Source organism: Myotis yumanensis, unplaced genomic scaffold (assembly GCF_028538775.1).
Source record: "Myotis yumanensis isolate MYYU_CA2020_CCGP unplaced genomic scaffold, mMyoYum1.0.hap1 SCAF_6, whole genome shotgun sequence".
NCBI lineage: Eukaryota > Metazoa > Chordata > Mammalia > Chiroptera > Vespertilionidae > Myotis > Myotis yumanensis.
In genome coordinates, this window is record NW_027223757.1 from 8,787,432 (window position 1) to 8,801,897 (window position 14,466).

Here is a 14,466-nt window from a genome sequence, read left to right on the forward strand (position 1 = left end):
ATCGAGACCGGGTGAGAGGGGCAGACATGCCCTGGAGCCCTCCCACAGCCCCTCCCCAGCTGGCCGGCCCCCATCGGCCCGATGGGGACTGGGCGAGATGGCCCTGACTGGCCCGATCCCCGGCCAGGCTGAGGGACCCCACCTGTGCATGAATTCGTGCCCTGGGCCTCTAGTTTCCTATAAAAAGCAAAGTAAATGTACTATATACACACGGAAAAAAAGTGGCGGGCTGTGCACGGAGTTGAATGGTTCTTAGGGGAATTAGGAGTTTAGGAGAGCAGGGAGACATTGTCACTTTTGGGACCTCTGTGCTGTTTAAATTTTTTAACGTCTGTTACTTAACATTTTTTAAAAGTTAAATTTAAAGAATACAAACTGTAATTTTACTAGTGGTTTTCTTTGGGTTGTGGGATAATGATAATTTTTATTTTCTTCTTTATGCTCTTTTGTGTTTTCCAAATATAAAGACAAATGAATATATCTTCCTGGTGAGTTTACTGTCACAATGAATTTGCCTTTTCCTTATGAACTGAACAGCAGGAGAAATGCCATCCACTGTAATGAAAACGTCACACACTTCGCACGGAAGGAGCCGGGTCATTTCAGCTTCATCTTCCTTTCCTTCCAGATGAAGCATGTGATGCAGGTTCTGGAGAAGCACGAAGTGCAGCCCTATGAGACTGCGCTGGTGCACTGGGAGAACGAAGAGCTCAACTACATAAAAACAGAGTGAGCGACTTCCACCAGTTCACGGGGAGCGCACCTGGGACAGCGAGGGAAAAGCAGCCGAGATAAACGATAGATGAATTCGTAGACTAGTGTTAAGAAAACAGTTGTTGGTACAAATGCAAAGCTGAAAAATACAGGGTGGGCAAAGGTAGGTCTACAGTTGTTGGTATGGAAAATAATACAATAATTAGTAATATAAGAACAAACTCTGTTCTGTGTACTCACAACAAGTAAACCTACTTTTGCCCACCCCTGCATAATAAATACTACTTTTTTTACCTTCTTGGGCTACTCATAAATCAAAACAAACAGATAGCCTAACCCCAAAATGGTAAGCAGCCTAAATCAGTAAAATAGTATGCCTTCATCAGAACGAACCCCTCAGATTATTCTAGTAGTTTTTCTCTTGAGTCCATTTTCCATATTGATACATTTTTGGCATTAACAGGATGTAATGAGGGAGTGATCTAAAAGGACCACTTGTAGAAATGGGGTCCTGACATACTTTCCCAGGGGGGATGTATGGGCTGTCTCGGCAAGGTGTGGGAGTAATGAAGAGATGTTAGGGGTAGAGAGAAGGCAGTAGGAACCAGGTTGGAAGGTCTTTTTCCCCGGGAGTTACTTGTCTGGTGGAATACTCAGGAAGAGCTTCAGGACCCTTAGGAAGACACTGAAAGCCTGGATGGGTACGAGTGAGGAGTGATCAGGAAAGACGAACCCCTTGCCTATGCCAACACTGGTCTACGTGCTTTTTGTGCATCGTTTCATTGAATCCTGGCAGAAACCCTGTCATTGCGATTAACTGGCTTCCTGTGTTGCCCAAAGGCACCTGACCAGGGAGTGAGGACCTGGGCCCATGGTCGCGGTAGTTGAAAGTGGGATGTGAACCTAAGAGACACCACAAAATGAGGAGCTGATGGAATATTAGTAATTATTAAGCACTTGGCCTTGTGGCTCTAGTTACCATGAACCCCCTTTTGTGCCTCTACCTCCAGATCGAACTGCTACTTCCTAGGTACTCTCCCCCACCCACCCACACGCACACTCCGGGCTCATTCTCACTACCTGTTAGTCTAAGGAGGGGTCAGGTCCTTATTTCTTTGGGCCCCAGCGTCAGTGATTTGGTTTCATTCAGTGAGACCACCTCACCCAGCCAGCAGCCCAGCAGCGTGGTGGTTTTGTGGGCCCTGCCTGTGACTCCTGGCTGCTGCCTCCCTCAGCTGTGACGAGGCCTGGGCTCCTTCACGAATCTCACATCCGGTGGGAAGATTCACCCTATACTTCTCCCACTTGGTTCTGATGTTTATGTTCCCACATCCCCTCCATTTGCCCATCTCCCCAGTCCCTCCCAGAGGTCTCTACATGTGCAATTTAGTTTTTTGTTTGTTTAATCCTCGCCTGAGGATGTTTTTAATTATTATTTTAGAGAGGAAGGGAGAGAGAAAGAGGGAAACATCTATCCTTTGCCTTCCGTGCGTGCCCCTACCGGGATGGAATATATCAACCCGCAGCCTGTTGATACACGGGCTGACACTGCAACCAGCCGAGCCACCGGCCAGTGCTGGGGTCCAATCCCAGCGGGTCCAGGGGTCCCCAAAGGTGTGGATGGAGTCGGCGAAGAAGGAATGACACGAAGACAGCCTTCAGTTGATCAGCAGCCTAGTCAGGACCTATAGCCAGGATTTCCAGCCAAAGTTCTGGTCGGAGTTCTGGTTAGGAACTGATGAGGTTCTGATGTTTATTGTCTTGTTACATCCGTATTTATACCAGCCGATTTTAATCCTGTCAATTTCTATTACAAAGGTTAGGGCGTTTCTTATCTCCATTCCAGGGAGTAAAGATTATGTAGCTCAACTACCCGCCTGGCACTTAATTAAGGGGTTGTATCCCCTCCCTAACCTCAGGGAAAGATCCCCACCTGGGGAAACAACCTTTCTCGGAGAGGTGACCTTGGTTAAAACACATGGCGCTAAAGGGAGCAAACATATCAAGAACAGTATGCTATATATGCCAGGCCCATTGAAACATATGCTGTGCAGATGTTTCTTTCCTGCAGCGACTGTGTCAAGCAGCAAGGATGGACCGGCTCCCGGCAGGCCAGGACCCCTTAGTTCTCACAGCTGCCACCTTCCTCCCACCCACACTACATCAGTGTGATTTTAAATTACACTGTCTATACTTTTAATTCAACATTTTTTTCAGTTAACAATTTATTGTGATTATTTTTCCTTTCCATTAAATATCCTTCCAAGATAGGCATTATAACTTTTTTTTGTGGGGTACTATAAACAAACCATTCTCCTGTTGAACATTTCATTTCTTCTTAATTTTTTACTATTAAACATTGGACCATGAAGTTTTTTGTACATAAATCTTCACATCTTTTATTCTCTTAGAATGAATTTCGAGACGTGGAATTACTTGAATCAAAGGGTATAAGAACATTTATAAGACTCTTGATACAAATTACCAAAATGACCTCTAGAAAGATTCTAAGGTGACTTTTTCAAAAGAAAAAAATTAAGTGCTTTTTAAGACGGACAGGATACATTTTGTTTCCCTCTACACAGGGGGCAGTCGAAACTGCACCGAGGAGAAATCAGGTTAAATTCAGAGCTAGATGTGGATGACACCATCCTAGAGAAATTCGCCTTCTCCAATGCTCTCTGCCTTTCAGGTGAGTTAATACTACTTATCCGAGGAAGCACTGCATAGTTTTCATCTCAAGGGAAGTTGAAGTATTTAGTAAAGATTTGGACATGTTTTTATAGAATACTCAGCAAAGCTTTAGCATTCCTTTTTTTCCTGCAAGAGAAAGAAAATAGAATATAAATATCTGTGCTGAAGCTCCTCGTTCCTTATTAATCGTATGGATAAAGCTTACCCCCTCCAAAAACGTTTTATGTTGCTGTTATTACCTGTTTTCCTCTCCTCTCTGTGTGGCGATCATTGTTAGCTTGTCTCTAGTGCAGGAAAGCCCTGCCCTGTGTGACTGGCACAGGCTTCTGGAGAAACATACACTTGTTTTTCACAGAAAGGGGAGGGTCACATGGCTCTATGTTTTTCTGAAAGGTCCATGCACCTGATGAAACTGAGAAGTTCCTTAAGAATTTGTTTGCCCTCAGCCTGCACTGTGGCCTCTCCACACCACCTGGGGGGCCCAGGCACTTCTGAGCTGTACTCACAGCCCCAAGGAATTGAGGGGCAGGGAAGCCTGTCCCTGTTCCACCTATGCAGCCGCCCTTTGTCCCAGGATGTAGCTCATTCTCTCTGGTTTTCAAGCTACAATCTTAGAAAATCAGAAATTCTATTAAATATAGCTTTGAACTGCCAGCAAGGGCTTGGAAATCAACTTCATTTCTTCTATCTTTTGCCACTTTAGTGCTGTCCCTTATGATGATTAACTGTTCTTAAATTTCACTTTCAAGTTGTTAGCAGATTTGCATCTTAGAGCAGCATTCGCCAACCTTTGGGACCTCAGGGACCACCAGTGGTCTGTGGACCACCGGTTGGCGATCACTGTCTTAGAGTATTGTTGACGTGGCAGAAAAGGTACTGTGCCCTTCTGCATGCTGTATAAATGTGAAGGTGATGATAAAGAAATGATCCATTGTGAAATTTTTCCCCAGTGAAACTGGCTATTTGGGAAGCATCACTGGATCAATTTGTGGAATCTATTCAGTCAATTCCAGAGGTAATTATACCAATTTTATGCTTGCTTTCAAGGATTGATTTCTCTTTGGGAAAAATGCAAATTTTCCACTATACCCATATATTTAGGAGTACAATAAAATAATAATAAACATTAGGAAAGCTATACTTTAAGAAAAAAAAGAATCCCACTTACATATAAAATGATGAATAAGAAACTTCATATTTGTTTTATTTTTAATTTCCTTTTTCTTTTCTTACTGATTTCAGAGAGAGGAAGGGAGAGGGAGACAGAGATAGAAACATCAATGAGAATCATTGATCTGCTGCCTCCTACACGCCCCACTCTGGGATCAAGCCTGCAACCCGGGCATGTGCCCTGACCAGAAATCAAACCGTGACCTCCTGGCTCATGGGTTGACACTCAACCACTGACACATACCAGCCGGGCTGTTTTTACTTTTCAAGTGTAAAATTCAAATTACTTTCCTCTGATGTTGCAGTATTCTTAATGTAACTGCATTAAAGAAAAATAAAGTGAAGTGCTTCCTCTCTCTAAGGAAGGAAGTTATGACCACTTTTCTTGACTAAAAAAGGTATTTTGCTAAATTGTGAAAAAAAATAGTGGCATGAAAAATGCATATAAAGTTATATCAAAACTTAAAAATACATTAAAAATCAGGCTTGCTTTAATTAATCTTTTTACCGTGAAAGAATAATTATACTTGGGATAAGAGGTCCTGAATTTTTTTTGTATTAATCCTCACAGGATATTTTTCCATTGCTTTTCAGAGTGGAAGGAAAGGAGGGGGGAGAGAGAAACACTGATGTGAGAGAGACACATTGAATGGTTGCCCGCTACTTGCACCCCAACTATGCCCCTGGGGCGGGGAGGGATCCCGAAACCCAGGTATTGATCAGGAATTGAACCCTTGACCTTTTGGTGCTTGAGCCGATCCTCTAACCACTGAGAAACACCAGTCAGGGCAGAGGTCTTGAATTTTTAATAAGATTAGAAACGTACAATATAGAAAATGCTGGTAAGAAAGGAAATGAAAAGGGGAATATAAAATTTCTACCTAATAAGATTAAGTATTTTTTATTAGAGTGACATGATTGGGAAAGTCATCCAAGAGATGTCGTTTACGTTGGATAATGCTTCAGAATTTGCTTTATGGTCCTCTTACTTATGCAGATATATGTGTAAGTATGTATGTTTTCTTTTTCCCTCCCAAATAGGCTTTAAAAACTGGGAGGAAAGTGAAACTATCTCACGAAGAAGTTATGCAGAAAATGGGTGAACTCTTTGCCCTCAGGTAAAATGTTCCCAATAAATATTTCATGTATTTAATGATCTCAAGAAGACATTCCTGTAGTTCTACAGTAAAGAGTCAACATTTGCACCTTTATGGGACTTGGAGCTGTTTTCATTTCGTTCTTTATAAGCATGGAGAATTCTTACCCATGAGAAGCAGTGGGCTGTATTAGGACTGAACTGAAGAAAGTCTACATGTGCAAAAGAGGTCAGAGTTAATCTACATTAAACCTACATGAGAGCATAGGTGATGTTCTTTGAAGGTAGCAAGATACCTTCTAGCATTTGGATAATGGGAATTCTCAGTAAAAATACGTCACTGCATCAGAATGCTAAATAGATCTAATTGCTCCAAACAAGCTACATACCACATTTCATTGATAGACAAATAAGATGCCCCAGGAGAGGGATGGTGCTGCCACTTAAAACTATGATACTGTGCTTTTTTAAAAATATATATTTTTATTGATTTCAGAGAGGAAGGGAGGAGAGAGAGAAACATCAATGTTCAGAGAGAATCATTGATTGGATGCCTTCTGCACGCCCCACACTGGGGATTGAGCCTGCAACCAGGGCATGTTGCCTGATCAGGAATCGTAAAGTGACGTCCTGGTTCATAGCTTGATGCTCAGCTCCTGAGCCAGGCCAGCAGGGCTGTGATACAGTGCTTTTTTATCACAGAGCTTCGATCTTGCACTTGCTGAAATAGCTCTTTTAATTTTATTTGGGTGTAAATTCTGTCACATTCTCTCTCGGTCATACATAAAAAGGAAAGCATAAGGGAAATAAATTGTTCAAGGCATTGACATTTAAGTCACAGCTGCCACCTATAAGATAACATACCAGTTTTATTTTATTTATTTATTTTTTTTTACATTTTATTTTTTTTTATTTTCTTTTATTTTATTTTATTAATAATTTTTATTTCTTAAAGTATTACAAAGAGTATTACATATGTCTCCTTTTTTCCCCCCCTTGACATTCCCCCGGCCCCTACCCCCCGCCCCCCCCGCCTCGTGTCTTGTGTCCATTGGTTAATCTTATATGCATGCATATAAGTCCTTCAGTTGGTCTCTTAACCCCCCCCCCCAACCCTCCCCAGGCTTCCCACTGTAGTTTAACATTCTGTTCAATGTTGCTCTGCTTCTGTATCTACCCCTGTTCATCAGTCCATACTGGTCCCCTTTATTTGTCCCAACCTCACTGGAGTAGTCTCAACCTCACCAGGGCCGTCTGAGCCTCACCAGGGCCGTTTCAACCTCACCGGGGCCGTCCCTACCTCACGGGGGCCGTTTCAACCTCACCGGGGTCGTCCCTACTTCACGGGGGCCGTTTCAACCTCACCGGGGTCGTCCCTACCTCACGGGGGCCGTTTCAACCTCACCGGGGTCGTCCCTACCACACCGGGGCCGTTTCAACCTGACCGGGGTTGTCCCTACCACACCGGGGCCGTTTCGACCTGACCAGGGTCGTCCCTACCTCATGGGGGCCGTTTCAACCTCACCGGGGTTGTCCCTACCACACCGGGGCTGTTTCAACCTGACCAGGGTTGTCCCTACCACACCGGGGCCGTTTCGACCTGACCAGGGTCGTCCCTACCTCACGGGGGCTGTTCCAACCTCACTGGGGTCGTCCCTACCACACCGGGGCCGTTTCAACCTGACCGGGGTTGTCCCTACCACACCGGGGCCGTTTCGACCTGACCGGGGTCGTCCCTACCTCACGGGGGCCGTTTCAACCTCACCGGGGTCGTCCCTACCTCACGGGGGCCGTTTCAACCTCACCGGGGTTGTCCCTACCACACCGGGGCTGTTTCAACCTGACCGGGGTTGTCCCTACCACACCAGGGCTGTTTCAACCTGACCGGGGTCGTCCCTACCACACCGGGGCCATTTCGACCTGACCGGGGTCGTCCCTACCTCACGGGGGCCATTTCAAGATAACATACCAATTTTAAAGATGCCTTCCATTTTCAGAGATATTAAATTGGGAAGAACTGTCTTAAAATTGATGAAACATAGTAATGCATCATTTTAAGTAAGTGTGTGAAAAAGTCCCAATTTGTTATTGTCGTTTTATGGAAGGGAAATCTTGATTCTTGGGAGTTGTTTTCAATAGGCCGCCTTGTTCAGTGTCTCATCCCCTCCAGTGTATGGGATGAGACTAGAGTTCATTGTAAGCAGTTGACCTGAGATTGTTTTCCACATTCTCTTTAGATACTCGGCCTGGAGAGCGGTGGTCCCTGTTTCATCATCTACGCATTTCTCATAGCTCAGGGACCCTAACTCAGGGTGCATCCACCAGGAGCACCCACAGCAGATCTAAGCCTTGAGTTCTGTAAGAGGTGGGGTAGAGAGAGCCCCTCCTCTTGTCTTGGGAATGCAAGCAGAATTTGATATAGCCAGTTATCGTATCACAACTCAGAAGTTAGGAATAAATATGCTTAGGTTTGTGAATAGTTTCTGTAGAGTCCTGCTGTTCTTATCCAAAGTTTTCTTCTCTTTGTAATAAAAGTGCTCATTTGTTATTAAAAGGAATGTAGTCAGTCAGTCTGTGATAAAAACATGCACAAATTATATACGGTATGATTGCCTTTGTGTAGACCAACAAAAATAAATACCCATATTCATCTTGATATGTGTACATACCACACATACTAGTACATGTGCACACATGCATGCGTGTATGCACAGAAAAGGTCTGGAAGGACACAGCAACATGTTTGCAGGGCCTGAAGTATTTGAGTTGTATGTTGGGTTAAGAGGCCTTAACCACTTTTTTTCTCTGAATTCTTCTCTAGGTTTTTCCTTTTTTATAGTGAGCTATTTATATGTTACTTCTACGACTTAGGTTTCATTTAAAAGTAAGCTTACTTCTCTTAAGTAAAAATAGACAGAAATTACGAAAGAGATAATGTCTCTCACACACACATACACTGGAAAGCTACAGGGGAAGCTAACAGTGTTTACCTGTAGGGGCTAGGGGATAGGAGAGAGGGGAAGTTGGTAATAAGAAGAGGAGTAAGAGTGGTCGATCTTTACCTTTTTCTTTTTTACTTTTGAGCCATGTTAATTCCTATCCGCACAAAAAAAAATATGTTTGGGTATACTGTAAAACTTTTTAATAAAAAAAAAGTAGAAACAAAGTTTCATTTTGTTTTCAAATTACTTCATAAATAATACTAATAGTAAAGATTGAATTAGTTTGCGATTTTTAAAATTCTTTTAAATTTATTTGTTTCTCAGAAATATTACAAAGATCAGCAATTGTCAATAAAGCACCATGTATAAAAAATAATAGAGACCATGATTTTTAATTCAAGATAGAAAATAAAAAGTTATGATTTTCCTTTTTTTTAAGACACCGTATAAACTTGAGTTCAGACTTCTTGATCACTCCGGATTTCTATTGGGACAGAGAAAACCTGGAAGAACTTTACGATAAAACTTGTCAGTTCCTAAGCATCACTCGTAGAGTTAAGGTATGTATTTGCACTATTACAGGAGACAGTGTTGCCTATAATTTGCATAACTATGTGAAGACAAACTTCAGGAAACTGTATTTAATTGCTTTTGGAGAAATATTTGACTTCTGTTCAGATCTCTAGATTTCCCCTTTCCCCTTTCCTGTCTATAATTTTCAACTCTTTGTGTAAAAGCATATTCTGATCTTTGCTCTGCAGACTAGATAAGATTGGTGAGAGTTTGGAGGTCTAGTGGCCCATAAGGAAGTTCTCATCAAGTTTCAAACAATTTTCATGGGGTCTGGAACTGTAATAGTGACGGCGGGAATAGAGATGCATTCTTAGAAAATCCTCTAAGCAAATCAAGTACTTGGTCATGGAAGGCCAGGGAGAGGAAAGAGTAAGGATGACTGATGTTTGTCTGTGAACGCTGGGTAGAAAAATGGGAAAACAGAGAGGTGGGGAGGAGGAGGTGAGAATGTAAATTTAAGATAAGCTGTACCAGCTCACACAACAGAGCAGGGCTGAGTTTGGAACGGGGACTGTCTGCTGCACAGACCCAAACAGGTCGGTCGTCAGGACTGCTTCCCTCCTCAGCAGACTCTGTACCAGTTTGGCCTCATTCTTTCCTTCTCAGCGGCATTCTCTATGAGATGGGACAATGGGGTGTGGGGAGAGGGGATATCCAGACTGACATTTCACTCTGCCTGGCAACTTCAAAGGATCGGGACATGAGTCTGAGCCCGGGTCTGTACCTACCCCGTCTACCCTCTGGCTCCTCGGGAGGGTTTCAGGTGGCTATTGATACCATTATCAGCATCATATGGTAACTCCCTGAAAGAAGGGGGGCAGGAGGGAAGGGCGCTGGGCAGACAACATAACTCTGAGGCAGAATGAAGTGCCATCGGAGCACCGAGGGGAAGAAGGTTGGAGAGGTGTCACAAAGGCTGTGCCTTCAAGGTTGAAGGGGAAAGCCATCATCTAAAGTGTGATTGGACTAAATGATCCAAAATTGTTTGATGTTATGAAGGCAATGGTAGAGGTTTAAAGTCTTGAGCAGGGGACTGACATGATCTAACCTGTTTGGAATGATAAGTTGAAACCACTGTAACAGAAAGGAAACCCCCTGGAGGTCTACCAGTATTAAGACATGGTATGCAGGACAGATTGGCGCCTCTTAGAGCCCCAGATAACTGTAGGGAGTGGGGATTAAAGATTAAAGGTTTCTGTCCTGGGTAACTGAGAAGATAGTGACCTGATTTGAGATAGGGAACACAAGAGGGTAGCCTTGAACAGTAGGTCAATGTGAGTTTGAGAAATGCTAAATTTTGAGGTGCTGGTAGGAAACCCAAAAGATGTTTTATAGGCAGTCAGAAATTCAGAGAAATCAGGAATAAGCATTTATATCTGAGAGTTATCAGAAAATGGTTCTGCCCTGGCCCGTTTGGCTCAGTAGATAGAGTGTCGGCCTGCGGACTGAAAGGTCCCAGGTTCAATTCCAATCAAGGGCATGGGCCCAGGTTTTGCAGGCTCCATCCCCAGTAGGGGGTGTGCAGGAGGCAGCCTATCAATGATTCTCTCATCATTGATGTTTCTATCTCTTTCTCCCTCTCCTTTCTGCTCTGAAATCAATAAAAATATATTTTTTTAAAAAGAAAATAGTAGTTCTAACCAGTGGCACCCAAATAAATTCAATAAAAAAGAGAAATTTAAGAAAAAATAAAATAGTAATTTCTATTAGTCTTTCCCAAAATGGGTAATACATACACTTGTACAACAAATTAACGTAGGTGACACATGGACCCTGAGATAACACTGAAGCAAGTAACACTTCCACTTACTGTCGAGGAGAAAGGCTTTGTTTGGTGTTAGTGGGTCTTGAGTGGTCCTCTATTGGATGCTCATATCCTGTCTTAACAGGTGTCAGACTCAGTTTTGTGTAGACAGCAAGTACTATTTCCTGTAGCACTGGTTTTCCATTGATGGTACTGGTTTTTAAATAAACATTTCTATGTACAGTCTTGTGGAATTTAATAGTACACTTGGCACATGTATCACAGAAGTAGTGATGTAGGACAGAAATGACTGACGTTTAGGAAGTATCTGCACAAACCAGAATAGGTCAGATCACGTAAGAGTAGAGAGCTGGAGGACAAGGACACGATCAGGCCTTTGGGAAATGTCACTCAAAGGCAAGATGAGGTAAAGAAGACTCAGAAAAAGAATGGCGGTCAGAGGTAGACCTTAGTTCTTAGGGAAGGGAAAGCAAGGGAAACATCCATTTCAAAGTGTGGTCAAATGCTTGAGTCAACTGAGGCTTAGAATCTAACCAAAAGTTGTTAGATTTCGTATTAGGGGCTTGGAAGTTTCAGGGGAGTGGTGGTAATATATACAATTTCTAAAGCTTAAGGAATAAGTTGGAGGATGAGGAGGTAGAGGAAGAAAATGTAGGTTCCTTAGTCAAAGTTGAAAGAAAATGGAGAGTTGGGTCAGTATTTTGAAGAGAGAAGTAAGCTTGGATGAGCTGCATGATATAAACCAAGACCAAGCAGCCAGCAAAACTAGGAAGAGGAAGGAAGGGAGGGAGGAAGGAAAAAAGAAAAGCATTGTCCTGTGCATTTATACATAAGAGAAACGACAAAGTGACCATAATGTCTGGAAACATGCTACCAGTGTGGTTCCATGTGCCCGGGCTCATTAGTAAGGCTGTTTATGTTAGTGCACCATATTATGGTTTTACCAGAGGCCCAATGTACGAAATTCATGCAAGGACCTTGGCCCCGGCCACTGCCCACCACCGCGGCTAGGGGCCTCTGCCTCAGCCCCGCCCACTGCAGCTGTGTCCAGAAGGAAGGACAGCCAGTCTAATTAGCATATTACACTTTTATTATTATACAGCACATAACACATTTCAGTCAAACCCCGAACATTCATCTGTAACTTGTTTCTAATCTCCACTGACCAAACCTGCATCTTCAGCACACCCCATAAGTAATCAAGGGGAATCAAACTATTTTTTAAAATGTTTCCAGACTTGACAGTTTCCAAAAGAAAGTGAGCTACAGAGAGATTTAGGAGGCATAACTTGCCAGTGGTCACATTCAAGTCTCAAATTCAAAGATTCTGTATCCCATGAACCCCCTCAACCAACCTGAGGAAGGCATCAGCGGGCAGAACCTCTGCAGTTCAGCGCTAAAAGCAGTACCATCTAGTGGTGAGTGTGCAGCAGGTCGTGTTAGTGTTTGTGGGATTTGACAGTGAATTGTAGTATAAGGTAGGTTAATCATTGTTTCTCTTATCTTAAGGCCATGCTGAATGAACCATGTTTCACGTTTGCCTTTCATAACTGCTAAAATCCACGGGCAGCCACCAAAAAACTAGGACTCGGAAACTAATTTATATTTAGATCTTCCATCAAAACCCAACCAATAAGAGCTTCAGTATGCAAAGTACTTCTTGCAGTTCAATCTGTACATACAAAATATCTCTAGATCAGTGGTTCTCAACCTTGGCTGCACATTAGAATCACCTGGGAATCTTTTTAAAATCCTGGTTTCTGGGCCTCATCCTCTGGAAATTCTGTTTCTTTGTTATGAGGTGGGGCCACATTAGTAACAAAGAAACAATTTCCAGAGGATGAGGCACAAAAATCAGGATTTTAAAAAGATTCCCAGGTGATTCTGATGTGCAGCCAAGGTTGAGAACCACTGCTCTAGACGGATGCATGAGACAGGGAATATTGACAGGTTGCCTTCAGGAAGAGAACTGAGGAGAGAGAATTGAAAGGATGCTTTTTCACTGTACAATAGGGCCTTGACTTACAAGTTTAATTCGTTCCGTGACGGAACTCGTAACTCAGATTACTCGTATGTCAAATCTTAAAGTGAACGAGTGAGACACGTGATGCTGGGCTGATGTTGTGGCGTTCACTGTGACGTTCGCTGCGCCGACTAGCGGTGGGGTATCTGAAGCTGGCTCGTAACCCAAATTTTAGCTTGCAACTCAAAGCAAAAAATCGGCCGAGAGCCGGCTCGTATGTCGAAAAACTCGTTAGTCGGGACACTCGTAAGTCAAGGCCCCATTGTATACCTATTTCAAACCTGTACTATTTTGAAGCATGTGACCATGTTACTTATTTGCTGAATTAAATGTGTTGAAGTACAGGATACTTTTTATGTCCCTATTTTTAATTTTTTTACTATTTTTCTAATGCAGGTTATGAATGAAAAACTTCAGCACTGCATGGAGCTGACAGATCTAATGCGGAATCACCTGACAGAGAAGAGGGCACTCCGCCTGGAGTGGATGATCGTCATCCTCATCACCATAGAGGTAAGTCACCTTTTCATGAACATGAAAAGTTGGCATAGAAAATGCTAGGGAGAAAGAACATGACTTTGCTCCAATTACTAAGTCTATTTGGAAGTGAGGTTAAGTTTCAGGTGGCTATGGTAATAGTTTATAAATGCAGTCTGATTTTTTAAAAAGTACTACATTTTAAAATATGGCATTTAGAGAAAGTTCTGGCTATAAATGTACAATGTAAAGCCCAGAGCAAGTGCCTGACCCGCAGAGCTGATCTGCCACATGGGAAAGACACGTATTTACTCTTTCTTCAGAATTCTTCATTAATCACCACCTTGGAAGAGTCATCTTAGCTAGTACCAGTAATTTGCCATGAAATTAACTCTCGTTTTTTCACCCTAAGGTAATGTTTGAGTTGGGACGAGTATTTTTATAACCAAGTGATGACCAAAGGAAAAGTGTTATTGCAAGACATAATTCAAGCTCTACAATCAAAAATAAATGTTCACGGTTGGGGGGAAGTCTCCTTTATTTAATAAGTATTTAATTTTTTTAATCAAGAAGTTATCATCTTCTGTTCCTAAATGTATTGCTGCTTGAATAAAACTTATGAAGAACCTAATGTTTGGGACTGTTAACACTGATCACTTGAAAGAAAAATGTCGATTTTAATTTAAAGAACTTTGGATACGCTTAGCATCTAGGAAATCTAAGCAAAGATACTCATTAAAGCCTAAGGCTTAGATTTTGGACACTGCTACTAATCTATCCCCAGGAATCCCAATCATGGCCTTGGCTAGGAAACCATGCAGGAACTCAGGAATGTTATCTATATACCAGAGGCCCAGTACACAAAATTCATGCACGGATGGGGTCCTTAGGCCTGGCCGGCTATCAGGGCCTATTGGGGCCATCTCACCCAGCCCCAATGGGGCCCGGGCTGGCCAGGACCTGCCAGACAGGGCCTCCCAGATGAGGGGAGGGGTGGGGGAAGGGATTGCAG

At 42.9% G+C, this 14,466-nt stretch overlaps 1 protein-coding gene across 2 annotated transcripts in view; it reads left to right on the top strand.

The window, feature by feature from the left end:
- The window catches only part of RMND1 (required for meiotic nuclear division 1 homolog), a 30,479-nt gene extending 16,394 nt beyond the window's left edge, over positions 1-14,085 (top strand). For both annotated transcript variants that reach the window (XM_070417457.1, XM_070417458.1), the window contains exons 6-12: positions 629-729; positions 3,300-3,406; positions 4,359-4,423; positions 5,620-5,696; positions 9,056-9,176; positions 13,374-13,490; positions 13,867-14,085. In XM_070417457.1, the coding sequence (XP_070273558.1) occupies positions 629-729; positions 3,300-3,406; positions 4,359-4,423; positions 5,620-5,696; positions 9,056-9,176; positions 13,374-13,490; positions 13,867-13,899 (621 nt within the window). In that variant the 3' untranslated portion in view covers positions 13,900-14,085. The remainder of the gene's footprint in view (positions 1-628; positions 730-3,299; positions 3,407-4,358; positions 4,424-5,619; positions 5,697-9,055; positions 9,177-13,373; positions 13,491-13,866) is intronic.
- The last annotated feature ends 381 nt before the right edge of the window (positions 14,086-14,466 follow it).